The 20,291-nt window shown below is 35.0% G+C and overlaps 2 protein-coding genes across 5 annotated transcripts; both read right to left on the reverse strand.

Moving 5' to 3' along the window:
- Positions 1-5,914: 5,914 nt before the first annotated feature.
- Positions 5,915-11,735, reverse strand: LOC135649186 (receptor-like protein EIX1). 3 transcript variants are annotated; one of them, XM_065167352.1, is made up of 3 exons: positions 7,432-11,735; positions 6,641-7,149; positions 5,915-6,527 (listed from the first exon to the last, which is right to left on the reverse strand). In XM_065167352.1, exon 1 carries the CDS (start codon positions 11,597-11,599, stop codon positions 7,814-7,816), a length of 3,786 nt encoding a protein of 1,261 aa, XP_065023424.1. In that variant the 5' UTR covers positions 11,600-11,735; the 3' UTR covers positions 5,915-6,527; positions 6,641-7,149; positions 7,432-7,813. The 3 variants fall into 3 exon arrangements, with proteins under 3 accessions (XP_065023424.1, XP_065023425.1, XP_065023423.1); XM_065167353.1 differs by having other exon boundaries at positions 6,641-6,908; positions 7,018-11,735; XM_065167351.1 differs by having other exon boundaries at positions 6,641-11,735.
- A 5,806-nt stretch (positions 11,736-17,541) lies between these two features.
- LOC135648503 (transcription factor MYB86-like) lies at positions 17,542-19,171 on the reverse strand. 2 transcript variants are annotated; one of them, XM_065166256.1, is made up of 4 exons: positions 18,744-19,171; positions 18,523-18,652; positions 18,180-18,450; positions 17,875-18,088 (listed from the first exon to the last, which is right to left on the reverse strand). In XM_065166256.1, the coding sequence occupies exons 1-4, from the start codon at positions 18,874-18,876 to the stop codon at positions 18,020-18,022; spliced, it is 603 nt and encodes a 200-aa protein (XP_065022328.1). In that variant the 5' UTR covers positions 18,877-19,171; the 3' UTR covers positions 17,875-18,019. The 2 variants fall into 2 exon arrangements, with proteins under 2 accessions (XP_065022327.1, XP_065022328.1); XM_065166255.1 differs by having other exon boundaries at positions 17,542-18,450; positions 18,744-19,170.
- Between the last annotated feature and the right edge of the window lie 1,120 nt (positions 19,172-20,291).

Here is a 20,291-nt window from a genome sequence, read left to right on the forward strand (position 1 = left end):
CTCCCCTTCTCCTCCTTAGAGTTGGCTTGGATTTTTGAGGAGCTTCATTGTAGCCCTATTGTATGGATCACCGTTAGAGATGAGGGCCTTTGACCTCCTTCACCGTCACCTAGAGATCTGTAGGGATTCATGGATATACGATCTCCCTAGGTAACATAATATATCTTATATGCAGTTTTAAGTTTCGTTAATTTTGCGCACCAATCTTCGCATGACAATGAACACATATTTGAGAATTTGAGGATTTTATTTTTATGTTCTTCCACTGCGCATGTAATGTCGCCCCCAAGATTATCCAACATCTATCACTCATCATCTTATGTTTAATGGGATGGATTATAGAAATTAAAAAATACGAATGAGAGTTTTCTTGCTTTTTATGAATTTTGATTTATGAAATATTATCGAATATGATTTTTAACAACCCTCTAATCCTATGAACGAATGAAATTATTTTGAGAAAAAAATATTTTCGTTAAATGCTAAAGTTGTGAATGCTTTGTTTTGTGCTTTATATAAAAATAAATTTAATAGTATTTCGATATGCAAAACTACATATGACATTTGACACACTATTGAAATTACACATGTAGGCATAAGTAAATTTAAAGAATCTAAAATCAATCTTTTAATACATGGTTTTGAATTGTTTTGAATGAAACTAAGTGAATATAAAACCAAGTGATTTTAATAAATACTCTTAGAGAATTTATTGGGTCTTTAATGACCTATAAAATGACTTATATGATATGATGAATATGAGAATAACCTTTCAAATAATAAGAAGGATTTGACACTCAGAATCAAATAAGACCAGAAAACTCAAGTAATGATGATGATGATGATGACCTTGAACTCCTCATAATAAAATTTAAGAAATTCATAGAACAAGAATCTAAGAATAAAAATAAACTTAAAAATGATAAAATAACTTGCTATAAATGTAATCAGTCGAGGCACTTTAAGAGTGAATGTCCACAACTGATGAAGAAGAAGCTACCAAAGAAGAAGAAAACATTCAAGATGACACGGAACAAATCAAGTACATCCGAAGATAAGGAGCAAACCAACAAAGACAAGGTGGCAAACTGCACTTTGATGGGTCTCGATAACGAGGTGACTCAACCAAACCCCTTTACCTTATTATGAAATTACTTAATACATTTCATGAGTTGTTTCTAAATTAGTTAGTAAGACATATAAAATACAAAAAAAGGGGAAAGGATCCTGCTAGTGATTTAAAAAAAAAAAATGAGTATGGCAATTTCATGTTAACTCCTTCCACTAGGTATTCCACTAGGTATGAAGAGTTAGATTCACTTAAAGAAGAAAAATGTATTACTATAATAAATAATAATAATCATCGTTAGAATTAAAATAATTATTAACAAATCAAAATTTTTATTAAAGATAATTCAATGTGCTATACTCTTGAGATTAATGATTGTGATGAAACTTATTTTTTGTTTTCAAATGATGATGTAATGCTAGGGCATGTTTATAAGAAATCAATCACAGAAACAAACAATTTTTCTATAAAACTTTTGTTGAAAATTACTATAAAACTTTTCAATTTTTTTTTTCAACAAGAGATCGTGAGTGATGAATCTATGTATGTTATTTTGAATATCTTGAACTATGAAAGTGATTTTGATGATTTAATGATTTGAATTTGAATGAGTTTTATCCACATCATGATTTCTCTTTTGATTTATCAAAATTATAACTTGAGATTTATTCTATATGAATCAAGATCTTTTATCTCCTATGCTTCTTTTTGCTAAAGAAAATATTTGTGAATCATGATTTTTCTCTTAATTTCTCAAAATTCATGATTTAAGATTTCCTTTAAAAATCACCTATTATTTGATCTCCTATGATTTTTTTTATTATTTACAAAAGAAGGGATTTGTCAAAATAAATCATGACTTGATCCTTCATAATCTTTAATATTAATATCTTTTATGTCATGATTTTTGTATGTATAATTCTTTTGTATTTATGATTGTATGCCTTATGTTATGTTTGAAAATTAATATAAAAGTTAAATATTTATCACATTGTATTATTCCCTTCCTTTTGATAATGACAAAGGGGGAGAACGTTTTACTTGCATATCGTAAAAAAAAGAAAACTTGCTAGCTGGTACATCTCAAAAGAGATTACTAGCTTGCACATTTCAAAGAGAAAAAAACCTTGCTAACTTGCATATCTAAAATGAGAAGCAAAGTTTGCTAGCTTGCACATCTCAAAAGAGAAGCAAGAATTGCTAGTTTGCACATCTCAACAGAAGTAGAATTGTTAGTTTATATATCTTAAAAGAGAAGTAAGAATTACTAGCTTGTACATCTTCAGAAAAGTAAAATTGCTAAACTTACAATCTCTAAAAAAATTAGGCTTGTGCATTTCAATAACTTGCTAGATACACTTTTCTCTTTTTTTTTGTTGATGACAAAGGGGGAGAAGTAATGATGATTTGAAATGTTTCATATTTTTATATCAAGCATGCCTAAGTAATGATGATTTCAAAATTAATCGTTTTGGTATGATGCCCAAAGTGATGATGATTTGTAATATTTTGGAATTGTGCATGTTATACCTTGATGACTTGAAACTATATTTAAATAATGATGCACGATATATGAAATTATGATATATGTTGCATATGTTTCACTTGAATTCAAATGTTATTATATCTTTTGAATTCAAGTTTGCTTTATTTTGATATAGCATATATATAGGGAGAGTTAAGATTAACTCAATCATCAATTGGTTGCTATCATAAAAAAGGGAGAGATTATTGAATATTAGATTTTGATAACAAAATCAATTTATAAGTTTATGATTTAATCTATATTTTGAAAAAAAGTGATGCAGGATTATCTTTGATCATGCAAAGACAAATTGATTAAAATAAGAAGAATCAGAAATTGGGCTGGAGTAAAACATGTCAGAAGATTGAACGTCAGGCTGAAGGATTGGTCGACATGCTAGCAGAAGAACTTCGTGTTATAAGTTCGGGCATCAGGATGAAGGATTGGAAATTGCACTAAGGAAATCGGAAGTTGCGGAAGGTTAACATACTGATTGGGCAATACGCCGAAGGATAGTTCGATACGTCGAAGGATCGGATAAAGTGTCAGATGAACCAATGACATGCTGGACAAAAGATGCATGCTTTGTAATCATTTGTCTAGATCAACGTAGTTTAGGGGGCTAAATGAGTTAGCTTTGGTATGATCATTCTAACTTAATTAGGGGCCAATTAGGCTTAAATTGTGATTAATTTAGGCTCATTGGGAGGCTCATTTAATGACCCAAAAGTTAAGTTAGGCGGTAGTACCACCAAACTAGCAATGGCACCGCTAAACTAGTAGTGGAACTATATATGAGCTGGAAAAGTCAAGAATATACTTTTCTAGACTATCAAGAGGTGGTACCATGCAGTGTCAATATGTCAGGCCCTGGTACCACCTAGTGTTAGACTGACAAGCGATGATACCGCCAGCACCCTGAACCCGAGATGAGACTATTTTGGCTCTAAATTTTAATCAATTCGGGGCCTATAAATATCACATTCATCTATGCTCGGTTTACACGCGAACTGACAACAAAGACTTGAAAAAATACTATTATAATCATTTGAGAGTTCTCCTCTTCTTATTCTAAGTTTAGATTTTAATTTAAGAAAATTATGAGTAATTTGTAAAGGTTTTTTCCTAAACTTGTGAAAATTAATCTTCACCCATTGAAAGAAGACTGTTAATGAATACCAATGGCCTCGACAGAAGAGGACGTAGGTTACGATGATCGAACCATTATAAACTCAGTTTGCATTTTTATTTTACTTTTTATTCTTATATTACAAACTGATTTAACTGGCTACTACTCTTATTTGTACTTCAAATTTAAATACATTTCTGATATTGGTTTGATCGAATAAAAAATTTTAAACTATTAAAGTTTTACGAAAGAATTAATTCATCCCCTCTTTTTAGTATCGAAACGATCGTAACATCATCCTCCAATGGTTTGAAGGTTGAGTGAAGCTGTCGAGTCTTTCTACAAATAAGTCTCGAAAGTTGATATCATCTATCGATCCTTTCTTAATGTCTCATTCTAACTCACGGGGGAAACCGAGAGATTTTATCACTGTTTGGTTGCCTTCTTTCTCTCTCTTAACTGTTGTTTATATTTTCTTTGTTGGATATATCTCAAGAATAATTAATGGGGGCATAAAGTCTTTAAAGCATTTGTGGTATGGCTATGATACAAGTTAAAGTAAAAAATTAAACAGATATCTATATTTATCTCTGGGATGGTAGTAACAACATGTTCTAATGAGGTGATAATTGGATTGGTTTCTTAGATCCTCCTTGTTGATATCTTGGATCCTTTTTCTAATTTCTGGACTTTTCTATTTGTAATTTCATGTTCAATTTTTTTTTTTAAGTAGACAACTTTCATTGAATAGAAAAACCATTTTCAATTATTTGTACATATAAAAAAAATTAATTTTTTTAGAAAATAATTTTAAAGTAGGCCCTGCTCTTCAGCACACAGAAATGAAACACTAAAAAAAATATTCTAAATATTCAATCTTTAAATCGACTTTCGAGTGATTTTTGAATCAATTAAAGAATCAACGGATAATTCCATCCTTCAAAAAGTTGAGGAGGATCCAAACTTCCATCCTTCAAAAAATAAAAAAAAAGTCATCCTACTTGATTAGTTGATTAATTAGTAGGGGTCATGACCATAGGTGACATAATCAATATTAGGATAACATTCATCAGGATATGACAATTGAGCTTTCATACCCTACTTGACATGTCGCGTTGAGAAGTGTTCGAGTGATTTGATGGGAATGGAATGAAACGAGCGAGTCAAAGTCTTAAAAATTAATTTTTTATTTTGATTATTTGTGGATGTCTTATTCTAACTCACCTGTGGAGAGGGAATGAGAGAGGTCACTGTTTGCTTGTCTAGCATGTGCACCTTCCTCTCTCTCTGCTTTTTTTTCTTTTTCTTTTTCTGTCTTCCTTAATGCATAACTAATAAGTATATTTATTTTTATTTTTATTGGATATGTATAAATAATATTTTTATGGAACGCTACAACTCATCAATTTATCGACTTCTCATATTTCCATAATCTATTAACTAAATTTTTTCATATCATATGACATAGGTAATCCTAAAGAAATGCTTGATATATAGGGTAATTGGGTGAGGATTGATAATAAATAAAAAATTAAAACAGAGACAGAAAATAAGAAAAATCTTATTTGTAAAAATATTAATTTATGGAGGAGGACTTTGAAATATTCTTTTGACTTAAGGTTATTGAAATATACAAGTCTTTATTGTTAATTGATTTCAAAGAGAAGAAAGATAGAAGGTAGATGATAGTTTTGAACTTGCTCCAATTCCTCGTATTTAAGAAAAAATTATAGCCTTGCATGACTCATTCATTTTGTAAAAAATAATACTATGATCATGATCCCATTATAATTCTTAATTTTTTTTACATAAATAACTAATAAGGAAGAAAATGAAATGGTTCAATATGTTGTATTTGGTCATCTTTTGATACAATAAGCTTCTAGAATATAATCGTCCATCTTTATATATCATATTCTTCGTTTTGGTATGCTTTCCTTGTAAAGTTATGTTGAATTAGGTGTTAAGTAGGGGGGAGCTGCTAACCATGTCATTAGTGGATTAATCCAAGTGGTCATCCAAATAGATGACTGCTAATTAATAGTAGAAGTTACACAAAAGGAGGAAAAAAAACCTTCTTAGGCACATCAGCTAGGATAATTCATACCTAATTACAACGGTTGCAAAATGATCACAGTTGGACATGCACAATATACCGAAACAATACATGAAAAATATATAGAACACCAGAGACTGTCTAGTCCTTTTGCTGATAGCATAACATCATAATACGTATGGGCGACTTAGTGGAAAGGACCATATATTCTCAAGCTGTAATAGTAAATGTGCCACCCAAGTGTTCTATATATAGAACAGCATAGATAGCTCGAGTTGTTTTTGCTGATAGCATTACACGATAATACATATGGGCGACTTGGTGGAAATGACCGTATGATCTCAAGCTGTAATGGTAAATGTGCCACCCAAGTTTCCTGCGACAGTTCATGTGGTTCTTCTCGATTTGGACTTCAGCCTTGCAAACCTTACTGCCAACTGCACCAAGACCCAATCACCAGTCTTGTCTGGCAAACGGAAGAGAGCAACCCTTAGAGACTGTTTCATGATCATTATGCCGAAACAACTCCAAAACCCCACCACGAATCCCATGACGATGCTTGTAATTTCTAATACACCTTCAAGCTCGCCATCACTGTCTTCTTCTTCTTCTTCTTCTTCTTCAATTGCTGCAGGAGGTAGGCTTCGATAAGCAACGTCTCCAGGGCACACAGGCAGTGGCGTACCACAAAGGTCTTTGTTGCCAACATAGATTGAGGGGTCATTTAAATTGCTTGTTGCAATGCTTCCTGACAAGTTGTTGTAAGACGAGACTCGAGTGGCTCAAGAAGGTGAGAGTAGAAAAGCTACAAGGAATATTTCCTGTCGAATGATTGTCGGACGAGCTAAGATATTTGTATACCTGTAGACATATCCGAGAACAAAGCTGGAACTTTGCCCGCGAGTCCAACTCCAGATAGTTGAAGGCTTCTCAAATTAGTTTGGCTTCGAATCCAAGTAGGAAATTTAGTTCTTATATGACAGAAACTCATGTCAATAAATGAAGCATCAAAAGGGGGAAGCCAATTTGAAGGAGCTGTAAGATATGTCCAAATTTTCCAAGCTGAAGGAGCTGGGAAAAGTGTGCTTCAGTCATGTCGCCTTCTAGTGAGTTGGAGGAGAGGTCCAACCTGTACATTCCAGAAAATTGACCCAAATTATATGGAATAATGCCATTAAATTTGTTGCCCTCAATACGTAAGTATGACAAGGCTGCTCCTCCACTACAACTCGACAAACCTAAAGTCCTCGGCATCTGCCCTGATAAGTGGTTGATCTGATATATCCAAGAACTGCAAGAGGTCGAGTTTGCCAATTGTTTCTGGTAGTTGCCCGGTAACAGAGTTATGAGACAGATGTAAAACCTGCAGACTTTGAAGATTGCCAATGTGTGCAAGGCTGCTACCATTAGTGAGCCATCTTAGAATGCATGCATTACTTGAGTTCTAATAACCACAGAGATCGAGCATGGCAATGGATGTCAACAGAAGACTACCAAAAGCTACAAAAATTGCCAACAGAAGCTGCCATATAAAATAACATAAAGAAAAGCATGTGTCGACATCTAATTAACGAGGCAATGTATCGAAAGGAAAGCGATAACAGAACGACGGTAGAAAAAAGTATTTGAAGAGATTAGAAGGAATGCATTACTCGATACTTCTTCCTTCTTTATTCTGACAGCATTGCATGATGATTACATACAGCATTACTTGAAAGCAGCTTGCGACCTCAAGATGTAACAATAAGCTCTTCGGCATACTTCTTTCTGCTTGATTATAATGTCATAAAGACAACGGTAGGGATGACTGACTTGAACATATTGATTAGAACGACGGATGATGAAGTTTTTGATCTGATTAGGACAAATACATACATACTAATGAAGCAAAAGGCCATCAACTGCGATACCCTTTCCTTCTTTATTCTGACAACATTACACCATAACATACGAGCTGGAATTACTAACTGGAAAAGCAACTTGAGACCTCCTTAAGATGTAACAGCAAACTCTTCAGTTCTTGCCACCGATGGATCAAGTCACACTTTGCCGTTTGGACTTTAACCTTGCACATCCGACTGCCAACTGCACGTAGCACCAATCGTAAGCCTTGTCGAAAAATCGAAAGAACGCAATCCTTATGCTCTGTTTCATGATCATTGTTCCAACAAAACTCCAAAAACCAACCACAAAACCCATGACGATGCTGGTAATTTCCCACACTGTTTCAAGCCTGTCACCGTTTTTCTCTTTCTGTTCATGAGCTGGACTTTGATGAGCTGCATCACCAGGGCACTCTGGCAGTGGCGTACCACAAAGGTATTCATTACCATCATAGATCGACGGGTCGCCAAGAAAGGTCGACATTTGACCACCGGCTGTTGGAATTCTTCCTGACAAGTTGTTATGAGAGAGATTCAAGTGGCTTAGGAAGGTGAGAGATGATAAGCTGGAAGGAATATCTCCGGTGAGATTGTTCATCGATAAGTCAAGTGATTCCAGTTGTTCCATGGAACCAATCTTTTCTGGAATGGTTCCTCTCAAATGATTCTTGGATATGTTCAAGAAATGCAATCCATGAAGTTTCGTAAGCTCTCTTGGGATCTCGCCGGAAAGATTATTGTTTGATAGGTCTATGCTTGTTACAAGTGAGAGAATTCTGGTGTATTGGATGTCATGTCCTTTTGCTGTTATTACTATGCTCTCGCCATAATAACCACCATCAACAAGATGAAGCAACGATGTAATATCATGTTGTATCTCAACCATAGCATTATAATTTCCAAGAGATGAAGGTATGCTACCAGAAAGATTGTTGGAAGAAAGATCCAAAACTTGGAGAGATGTAAGATTTGCTATGTGCACTGGAATGGTACCATAAAATAGGTTTGACTTCAAACTAAGAACTCTCAAGGATAAAAGATTTTCTCCCACCCATGTTGGTATTTCATCAAACAAATTATTTTCACCAAGATCGAGAGTAACCAATTGTTCACAATGTTTCAGGAAGGAAGGAAATCTTCCAGACAAGTTGTTGTGGTTCAGATGCAAAGATTGTAAAGAAGTTGGGAATGATTTACGACATGTTGGGATTTCTCCAGATAAATTATTGTTTGATAGGTCGAGGACTCGGAGAGAATTAAGATTACAGAAAAAGGAAAAGAAACTATCATTGATATTGTTATGAGATAAAGACAAAATTTGAAGGTATGGGCCATTTGCAAAACTCAACGGAATGGGTCCAACAAATGAGTTATTGGAGAGATCGATTACTTCCGGGGGAGGAGCAGTGGGTAGTGGGCCATTCAAGTTATTAGAACTCAAGTTAAGATTCAACAAACTTGTTGAGAAATCTGAAACCCAAGTTGGAAGGTTACCGGAGAGTCCAACTCCAGATAAAGAAAGATATTTCAAATTTGTTTGTGTTTGAATCCAAACAGGAAATCTAGTTCCCAAATGACATGAGCTCATAATAATACTGTCGGCATTAAAAGGTGGAAGCCAATTGTTAGGTAGGATCACGTTCAAGGAGTTGTAAGATATGTCCAAATAGACTAAATTGGTGAGTTTGGAAAAGTGTGCTTCGGAGATGTTGCCTTCCAGCAAATTTGAGGAGATGTCCAATCCATGTAATGCAGATAATTGACCAATACTTGAGGGGACAATCCCACTCAAATTATTAGCCCTAATATATATATCTAAACTGTTACAATATGGTAAAGCATCGATCAAATCTGTTAGCTCTCCACCAATAAGGTTAAAGGACAAATCTATAGAACTCAAATTGCATAGTTTATTTAGAGTCCCAGATACTAACTTTGTCAAGTGATTACGTGATACATCCAACATTTGCAAGTTGTAGAGTCTGTTGAAGGTCTCTGGTATCTGCCCACTAAAAATATTATCAGATAAATCTAGCCGTCCTATATTTCGGAGATTCCCAATAGTTTCTGGTATTTGCCCTGAAATCTTATTTTGTGACAAATCCAAACTCGTCAAGTTGATAAGATTACCAAAATTCATTGGTATACTTCCATCAATGTTGTTGTATGAAAGATCCAAGTTTTTCAAATTTGTGAGATTCTTAATAATTTTTGGTATTTGTCTTGAAATATTATTTTTTCGCAATAATAAACTCTCCAAGTTGATGAGATTACCAAAAGCCATTGGTATACCACCGATAATGTTGTTGAATGAGATATCCAAGTATTTCAAATTCGTGAGATTCCCAATGGTTTCTGGTATTTGTCCTGAAATATTATTTTTTGATAATCTCAAGCTCTCCAAATTGATGAGATTCCCAATAGTTTCTGGTATTTGTCCTGAAATATTATTTTCTGATAATCTCAAGCTCTCCAAGTTGATGAGATTACCAAAAACTGTTGATATACCTCCAATAATATTATTGTCCGTGAGATCCAAGTATTTCAAATTGGTGAGATTCCCAATGGTTTCTGGTATTTGTCCTGAAATATAATTTTCCAATAATCTCAAGCTCTCCAAGTTAATGAGATTACCAAAAACTGTTGGTATACCTCCAATAATGTTATTGTACGAGAGATCCAAGAATTCCAAATTGGTGAGATTCTCCATAGTTTGTGGAATTTTTCCGGTAATGTAATTGGAACTCAAACTTAAATATCGCAAGCTACTTGAGAAAATTTTCACTATTTCTGAAATATGTCCATTGAGCTCGTTACCATCTAATGCAAGGTACTCCAGAGGTCCAAGGCTCCTCAAGATTTGTCCAATATCTCCGCTTAATGAATTATGACTTAAATCCAAATGCTTGAAGCTCCTGCTCACATTCATTTTTATTCTAAAAATTTCTCCTTTGATATTATTGTATTGCAAATCCAATTCTTTCAAATTACTCAGAGCTCCCAGAGTGACTTGTAGTGACTCAATATCGACAAGACTGCAGTGAGAAAGATCAAGATATGCAAGACTGCTAGCATGAGAGAGCCATCTTAGAATTGTTGTATTCAAGTTGGAATAACCAGAGAGATCCAGCTTGATGATTGAAGTCAGATTAAAATGGGGCAAAGGAGATGGAACATATGGGAGGTTTGCCCACTTCAAGCTCAATACATTGAGACTGGGGATCCAATTAACTTGGTGAAGCCAATTAGTTGCTTTAGAGAGGTTGACAAAACTCATATCAATATATTTCAGAGAAGGAATTTGGGAGAGCCAATCAAGGTCATCAGCTCGTAGATCACTATGTCGACATCCTCCAAGATCAAGGTAGTGTAGGTTGGAGAGGTTCCCCAGTTGAGGAGTTATTAGTCCATGAAACCCAGCATTGGATAGGTTAAGATATTCCAAATGCACAAGTGAAGCAATCATGTGAGGAATGTGGGAGCCAAAGAAATTATTCATGCTCAAATCCAGATATTTCAAATGCTTCAGATCACGCAAAGCGGGATTTACCTTATTCGCACCCATCTCATTCTGCACGAAGCAACTGTTAACCTCATCATACCAATCGTCTGTGTAGGAGTAAGGATAGTGGAGGTCGAGTTTGATGACATGGCTGGTGGTGTTGTCGCAGGCCACTCCTCTCCAACGACAGCAATCTTCACCGATCCAAGTAGAGAATATTTCGCCAGAGTCATACATGTCGGATCTGATGTCTAGGAGAGCTCTCCTCTCGCTCTCTATGCAGCTTCCCCCCTTCGCCCCGAGATGGCCATCATGATCCCCCCCGCCATGGCCGAGACAACAGGAGATGACTCCAAAGCTCATAATTACGGCCGTGAGCATAGTGACATGCTTTGAGCAAATAGATTTGCCCTTGCAGCCACCGGTAGCAGCCATTGAGTAAGCTTTCAGAGATGATGGAGTTTAAGGTGTGAGGTTGGAAGGTGGCTCCATACATACATTTATAGAATGACACTGAACGTTCCTCGAGGGCTGATCAATCTCAAAGACCGGTGTTGTTGACATACCGTTCCGGCACTCCAACATCTATTAACGTGATAAATGGTTTGGAATGGGCTGGCGAATCTTCCTCGATGTTTCTTGCAATCCTTACAGTCGAACAACGATGTGATCATTACTAATCAGTAATTGGACCGACGAGTTAATCTGATAGAATGAATAATTAATATAAATATATAAAATTATACATATATATATATATGTTTTAAATATGAATAATTATTATCTGAGAATATTACAATAAAGCAACTGAGTCCAAGTCATCGAGGTCATTTAAATTAAATCTTTTGTTGCTAACATTCTAAAAAGGTGGAAATGCGTTGTGGAATGACCACAGCTAAGCACAGTATTTTATAGATTTTTTATACTATAAATTTTGTTTAATTTGGATACATCTCAAAAATAATTATTGTGGGTATAAGGTCATTGCACTCTGAAGCATTTGTGATGTGATTATGATACAAGTCAAAGTCAAACAGATATCAATCTTTTATCTCTTGGAAAGTAATGATGACCTGTTCTAATAAGGTGATAAATGGATTGATATTTTAGATCCTTTTCCTAACGTGGCAAAGTGGACAAGAATTGTCTGTCAATGTATCATATATGTGGGTTTTCCTATTTGTAATTTCAGGTTCAATTTTTTTTTTTAAATAGACAACTTTCGTTGAATTAGAAAAAACATGTTTGATTATTTATACATAAAAAAAGTATTTTTTTTAGAAAATAGAAATGAAATTTTAAAAAAAATCTCTTTTCAAATATTCAATTTTTAGAGTGATTTTTGGATCAATTAAAGAAAGAAGAGTGATTGAGGTATGAGAAAATGAATCAATAGATGATTTCAACAATGAAGTTGAGGAGGATCCAAACTTCCATCCATCAAATATAAAATAAAAATAAATTCCATCCTCAACCAATTATTTTCTGATTAGTTGACTCGTCAATAGAGGTCACTTTTGCTCAATTATATCATTCTAAGTATTCCAATGTACACACTAAGAGTTATGACTAAAGGTGACACAATCAATATTGGAATAACATACATCTGGTCATGTCAATAGGGTTTTCATACCCCACTTGACACGTCGCGTTGAGAAGTCTTAGTGACGTGCTGAGCGGTTTGATGGGGGATGGAATAAAACTAACGAGTCTAAAGTCTCAAAAATTAATTTCATCTGATCATTTCTTAGATGTCTCACTCAACCTCTTAAGAGGGGAAATCTTTCGATTTAAGAAAAAATTGTATTCTTGAATCACTCATACATTTTGTAAAAAATAAGACTCTTATCATGATCCCATTATAATTCTTGGTTTTTTTACATAGGTCACAGAAACACAAAAAAAAGTAACTAATAAAGATGAAAATTAAATCACCTCAAAAAATGATTCAATATGTTTCATTTGTTCATCTTTTGATAAAATAAACTTCTAAAATTGTATTATAAAATAATATTTCTTCTTTATATATCATGTTCTTCCTTTCTTATAAGATGATAATTCATACTATTTTTTTCTTTTATCTATTTATTTTTCTTATTTATTAACAATCTTGAAAATAAAATCATGAATATGTAGGATATTATCATATGACAATTGGAATATATCAATTGAACTCACTATCAATCCAAATGATTTGTGTCGATCTTTTTTTCTTTTTACATTTGTGAAATGTGACTTGTGGAATCCAAATGCACTAATAAATTATGGATTGAATCAATTATAAATTTGAGGTTCTCACACACCAACATTTATGGTGTGGCTACGAATTAAGTCATAACATGATAACGTGATGAATGCGAACAAGATTGATGAATCTTCCTCGTAATTCTTTGAATTTTAATTGGGATGTGAAATACAATAATTGGGATGTGAAATACAATAATGGATGTCTCCTGATTAGTTATTATAGATATGAGGTCTTTCCACTCCGAAATATATTTTATGTGGCTATGATGAAAGTCAAATTCAAGTAGATATCTATCTTTGTCTGATGAAATGTTTGATGATGCATTTATGGTGTGGATTGATTTATTGAATCCTTTTCCGTTGATTTATCTTCCTATCGTACCTTGTCAAGTGGACAAAAAATATTATTATTATCCCTGTATCTTTCCTATGTGTACTTTCATGTTCAATTACTTTTTACTTATATACAAAGAAGTAATATTAAAAAAAATACTTTTATGGTGTGGATTGATTCACTCTATCCCATAATTTTTATTAATTAAAAAAAGATTGAGATATGAGAAAAAGAAAACAGCATATGCTTCCAATATATAAGTTGGGAATGATCCAAACGTACATCCTCCGGTGGTTTGAAGGGGACAGAGTGAAAGGACGAGTCTTCATGCAAATAAGTCTCAGAGGTTGATATCATCTATGGATCCTTTCTTGATGTCTTATTCTAACTCACCCGGTCAAGGGGGGAAAGAGAGAGGTGACTGTCTGGTTGCCTAGCATTCGGATCTTTCTCTCTCTTTCCTTTTGTTTGTCTTTTCTTTATCTTCTTTAATACATATATTTGTTTCTATTTTTGTTGGATATGCATAAATAATATTTTGATAGGACCCTACAATTCATCAAATAAGAGGAGGGCTTTGATTGTTGGACAGTGCAACTCCTTCCACAAACACAGCAAGATCATCTCTCTGCTTCTAGTTGCAATCGTACACCCGATAGACCAATTCGTTTGCATCCAAAGCAAGTCAAGGGAAGATTCTCATAGGCCACCGATCGAAATCCACAGTAAATGGAGATGAGAGATCAATCTCCACATACCTCTGGACAAATTTCCTACGTTCAAATTTCAATGATCTATCATCGATCTCGATCCCTTTGCCCAACATAAAGGGATTTGAGACATCATAATAGGTCTGTTGTCAGTTGGATTTGGAGAGGAGAGGAGAGGAAGGCAAAGGATAGTCTTAAGCTTAACTCCAAGTCTTCGGCTTAAGGAAAAATTATGCAATCTTCTTTTTATTTATTTCCTCCCGTCTTCCTTTCTTATAAACAATCTAAAAAATTAACTACATGATTACAAAGGATATTGTCATATGGCATTTTGAATATATTAATCAAATTTGAACTCGAGTTCATCATTAATCTAAAGTGATTGACGTCGGTCTTTTTTTTAGTATGTCTGTGAAATATGATTTCTATTATTATAGCTTAAACTTTTTAGTATGAGTTCTCTTCAAGAGGATCTCTATTATCGCATGAGCTCTCAACTCATATATGGCTTAATCTAGTCAATTATTATTATCTATATGTGCTCCGAATATTTTGAAGGTGTGGTTAGGATGAAAGTTTAAAGTCAATATCAATCAAGCTTAAACATCTTGGGTCCTCTGATAATATTTAAGGAGAGTTGGAGTTTAGTGAGGTGATGAACGGATGGAACAGAAGATGCCAACCTTATGGGAAAATGTAAAGTCTTAGATACTCAACCGATGATCTGTCCCAATAGACATTTGAACATAGAAATTTTGTATAAAGTGGATTAGTTTAGATATTTTATTATGTAATCAATTTAAATAAGTATTTTTTTTTCTTAATTGGGATGTGAAACATGATTGTGGATATATTCCAAGATTAGTTATTATGGGTATGAGGTCTTTTTATTCTAAAGCATTTGTGGTGTAGTTATAATGAAAGTTAATGTGAAGCATATATCTATCTTTTTCTAATGAAATATTTGATGATACATTTGTGGTGTGGATTAGTTTATTGAATCCTCTTCCATTGATTTATCTTCTTAACGTATCTTGTCATTTGGACAAGAAATTTTATTGCTACACCTGCAATTTTTTTCCTATATGTACTTTCATGTTCAATTAAATTTTATTAATACTAAAAAATAATTTTATTATCGATCGTACCCTTTAGCACACACAAATGGAACGAAATGGAACCACCAATAATAATCTTTTCTCATATATTTAATCATCTTCAGGTTAAGTTTTTTATTTTTGATAACTTGATCGATGAATTGTTCAGTCAAAAGGAGTCCTTTTCGTTCAATTATTTGTTTCTAAGAGATAATTGGTGAAGATAGATTTGATCTTGGAATCTTGTTATCAATGGTCACTTAGATTAGCTAATATTTTCTAAGAATATTGACATTTTGAATACTCAACAATTGGTAAGTAGATCTTCTCACTTTTCAATCCTCTATTGATCGGATGATTCTAATTCAGAAACAAGTTGGTGAGGTCTTCATGTGCATGCAGATGCTAACTGTTCCATCATATACCATTAGGAGTACTTCTCATTCTTTTCGATGAGTTCAAGAACGTGCACTTCACACGAATGTAGATTAAATACATCGCAAGATGAGTTAGATTAAGAGTCGACAAGTGACTGCTTCCTTATGTAAAATAGTGGGAAGTGATGAGTTCGGATCATTTTCTAGTTCATGGCCTCTGCACTGCGAGGAGCAGCAGGAAAGAACAGCAGAGAAGACACTGCTGATTCCGAAATGCTTATACTGTGATGCCTCAACACAAAGATATAAGTCGGACAAATTGTTTTATCTCATGAGAACAAGAAACACTTGAGCTTTTCTTGTCGTCCAACCATGAACAAATGCCATTTGTACCCAATCAGTGTACAAGAAAATGATCAATTGCTCGCAATTCATTTAGTGTTATTGCATTTCACGGACCATTCTTACTTAAGTGCCAATCTGTCATCTTTCATGGTCATTCATGATCATTGATACAGGATAGTGAAGTCAGCAAAAAGATGATGTCTTCTTCAATGGTAGGAAAAGGAGAAAGCAATTACATCACAGGCCTCCTATAATCGACAAGCACTGTTGTTGCAGGGGGAGGAATGGCATCTGAATAGTTCAATCTTATCATTCATTTTTATATATTCCAAAGAATCCTAGTTTAACATGAACCTTTTAGTTGGGAATTTGAGATACCAATCAGATGCAAACAGCTGAATTCAATCACTGTTCTGGTGATGTCGAATCCTCCTAAGATGTTCTTTAATTAAAGTAGAACTCGCATAACTTTTGCAAAAGAATAGGTTAAACAATATAAGAGTATAGCTTCACATTGTGTTAATTAATTATTATGACAAATTCTGGTTGTCGTAAGCTTGATGTCAGAAACGAGTGGATTCAATATGATCCTATAAAAATTATATCAAGGACATGCTCGACAAAGGTCCATCTGTTACTTTAGTTTCAAGGGAAAAAAAGCATTATGTATACAAATTATTCCATAAAGTTTTAGAAATGTACTTCGGATCATTTTTTCATTGGGAGTTTCCAAAATTGTAGAGTTACGTGGGGAGTTAACTATAAAAGCATTTATATGAAATCATATGTCGATCATGGAAAGATTTATCGACTATTAGCGTCGGTGTGGTGCTCAACATGTGACGAACTAATAAGTTATCTGATGGGTGAGGATATGATGTCGAATTCTCCATGTGTCGGATCCCTTAATCACTAATAATCCAGCTGAACTTAAGATGAATGTGAGATTGTTGGAGCTATAACTCAATTCTTGGGCTTGCAGGTAAGTTATTGTGGGGGTACTCATAATCAAGAAATGTCACTGTTATGTTCCTATGGCAAAGACATTGAATCTTTTGCGGCGCATTGAACTCATTGCAAATAATTCATCAGAACATTCCAAATGTGCCTTCACATAGACATTAAGATAGATATAGAAAATGGATCGATCGACACATTAAAGAGACAACAGTCGCTGCAGAGGACAAGCAGCTCGTGCATTTGCTTTGGAGTCATTCCTTTTGGGTTGCCACAGAGCACATGGGATCCATGAGGGACAAGAAACAGATGATAACATACAATGTTTCTGACAATGATGATGATAGAGATATGGTTAAGACAATGACAATACTAGAATACAACTTCCAGCTCTACAAGAATCTGATAGAAGAAATATCAAGCATTCAATCTTTACTTTTCTTCAAGGAATTGAGAAGAGCAAGTATGAAGTTTCTTTATTTCTCTATAGTCTTCATAATGCCAAAAGCTTTCAAATGGAATGAACAAAGAGTCACTCTAGAAGAAGTCCACATTGAATTCACTTGCCAATGCACCTCGAGGGACATTGAAGCATGTCCCTGAGAGATCATGAGACAATGAGATCAATGGATAGGTGTTGTAATCTTCAGAACTCTCCATATCTTGCTTCTCTTGCCAAGAACTATACCTTTGTTCATGAGACTCCACACCATTAATCTGCACATGAGTTGGTGCTTCCACCTTCTCAGCAGATGCCCAATTCAAGGCTTCAATTCCAAGCACATTGTTCATCTCAGATCCAATGCTGCAGTTCCAGTTACAGCTGTTGCTTGAGCTCTCTCCATAGCCAAACTTCTCTGTAACATACAACGCACTGCTATAGTCACATAATCCTTCCTTCTGTCCTAATGGTTCTAAAGTTTGATGGATTTGGTTGTAGATATTCACATTATCCTCTGCTACTGAATCCAAACATGTCTGGATTTCGACCAGTGGGAAGGTATCAAAGACTGGTTTTGTCGGCAACTCCTCGGATGTAGCACCAGTGTTTGAGCAGTACATTCTGGTCTCATCTTCTTCTGCTTTTATCTCATTCAGTGGCTTATGACTGCTCGGGTCGATTCCTCTCTGTCGAAGCTTCTTCTTGAGACACGAGTTCCAGAAGTTCTTGATTTCATTATCTGTTCTCCCCGGCAACTGCGACGCAATTTGAGACCACCTGCAACCACAAATCATGAGAAAGATCGACACTGCGAGCTTCTTAGAGAATCTCCCCAGGCTTGGCTGTCACCTGTTGCCCAGAATTGCATGCAGGCTTATGATCAAATCCTCTTCGTTCTGGGAGAAGCTGCCTCGTTTAAGGTCCGGTCTCAGGTAATTAATCCACCTGAGCCTGCAACTCTTCCCACAGCGCTGCAATCCTGCGAGAAGAAGATGAGTCTCTGAATCAAGTTGATGAATTCAGAGGATAGCAAAGGAAAAGATCAGAAACAAGGAAGAGTTATAGAATGCCTGATAGTTTCGGGACAGAGCTCCAACAGCCAACACCATATCTGATGATGTGGTTGTAAAGCTTCTCGTCTTCCTCAGGAGACCACAAGCCTTTCCTTATCTTCTGCTTGAGACAGCAAGAATGCCGTCCCATTGTTGTGGATGCGGTCTGCTTGAGGTTCAATGTCAGATGAAGCAGAGGGGGAAGAGAGGGAGGGAGAATCAAAAACAGACACAGAAAGAGAGAGAAGGAAGAAGAGGAAGGTGAAGAAATCCAGTGAGTCCTAAGCAAGTCTCTGGTGTTCTTGCACTGCAATGGATTGGGATTTAAGATAACATCAGTGGTAGGAAGTAGGAAGGAAGAGGGTGAATAAAAAATTCTCAAAGGATGCTGGTGATCTATGAGAGAAGCTTCAGTTAGGAGCAATGACTGTGAAGCTTCACTAACCTGTACAATTTTTTCTCAATGACAAGAAAATAATGATAGAGAATTCTTCTACACCATAAAATTCATCTAAATCAATTGAAGCATTCATTTCACTGATGATCACTGTGATACATTGTTTACAGGATACAGTGATACCAACTTTCTTTTCTGGTCTTTAAGAAAAGCAAAGATAGTGTCAGGTTCCACAAGTCAAATGCTACAGCATCTTGCAACTGAGTGTTCCCTTTCCTCTGAGATTTCCCTATGATCTCACCAAATTGACCTGATCTTGGTGGCTATTTCTGGTCTCTAAATGACTATGTAACCACTGAAAATTACATCTAGCAGGAAAACACACCTCCATGCATCAGTTCTAGTGACACTACTGAAATTAACAAGTATCAGAAGAGCAGACAAATGTCATCCATGTGAATACAAACATAACAATCTGAACATACTGATTTCAATTGAAACCTGCAATGCTGAATTTGTTCATCTTTTTTCCAGGCTTGCTCAGGGAGAAAATTAAGATTAGTAGGGCTTAGAATTGAATAAGATGATCTACCAACAGTTATTATACTTTTGAACAGTGTAAGGATTAGCAGAGGTATAAAGCTTAGGAATCACTGTAATTGGTGGTCCATTGAAGTCCTCAACTGGCTTCTTTGAGGATGAAAGGTCATTGTACACCTGTTCTGAGAATCCAATGAATCATGCTGATTTCCCTATTTGATGATAGCACACAAAATGTAGCCATCTCATCATCTTTGGTTGTGACAGGGAGAAATTTTATTTCTGGTCTGTCTTATGGCCTTGAATGTGACTGTGTTAGGAGCCATTCCAACATAGCAATTATATTTCCATGTTGTGCATGTTATAAGTTGATTAAATGTTTAAGCAACACACATTACTCTGATTAATTCAGATCACCTGCCAAATCTTCTAGACACATTATCTCAGTCATGTCCCTTTCCTTTATAAATAATCTTGGTGATTATTCACCAACCACTACAGTTCTTGGGCAAATTATGTGCATGCACTGAGACCAGTGTTGTGATAGAAATGAATCAAAGATGTATTTGCAAGTAACCACTGAAGATGTCATGATTGTTTGATTGATATCGGATTATTGTGCTAAAGAA

This window comes from Musa acuminata, chromosome BXJ3-9 (genome assembly GCF_036884655.1).
Source record: "Musa acuminata AAA Group cultivar baxijiao chromosome BXJ3-9, Cavendish_Baxijiao_AAA, whole genome shotgun sequence".
In the NCBI taxonomy this organism is placed as follows: Eukaryota; Viridiplantae; Streptophyta; class Magnoliopsida; order Zingiberales; family Musaceae; genus Musa; species Musa acuminata.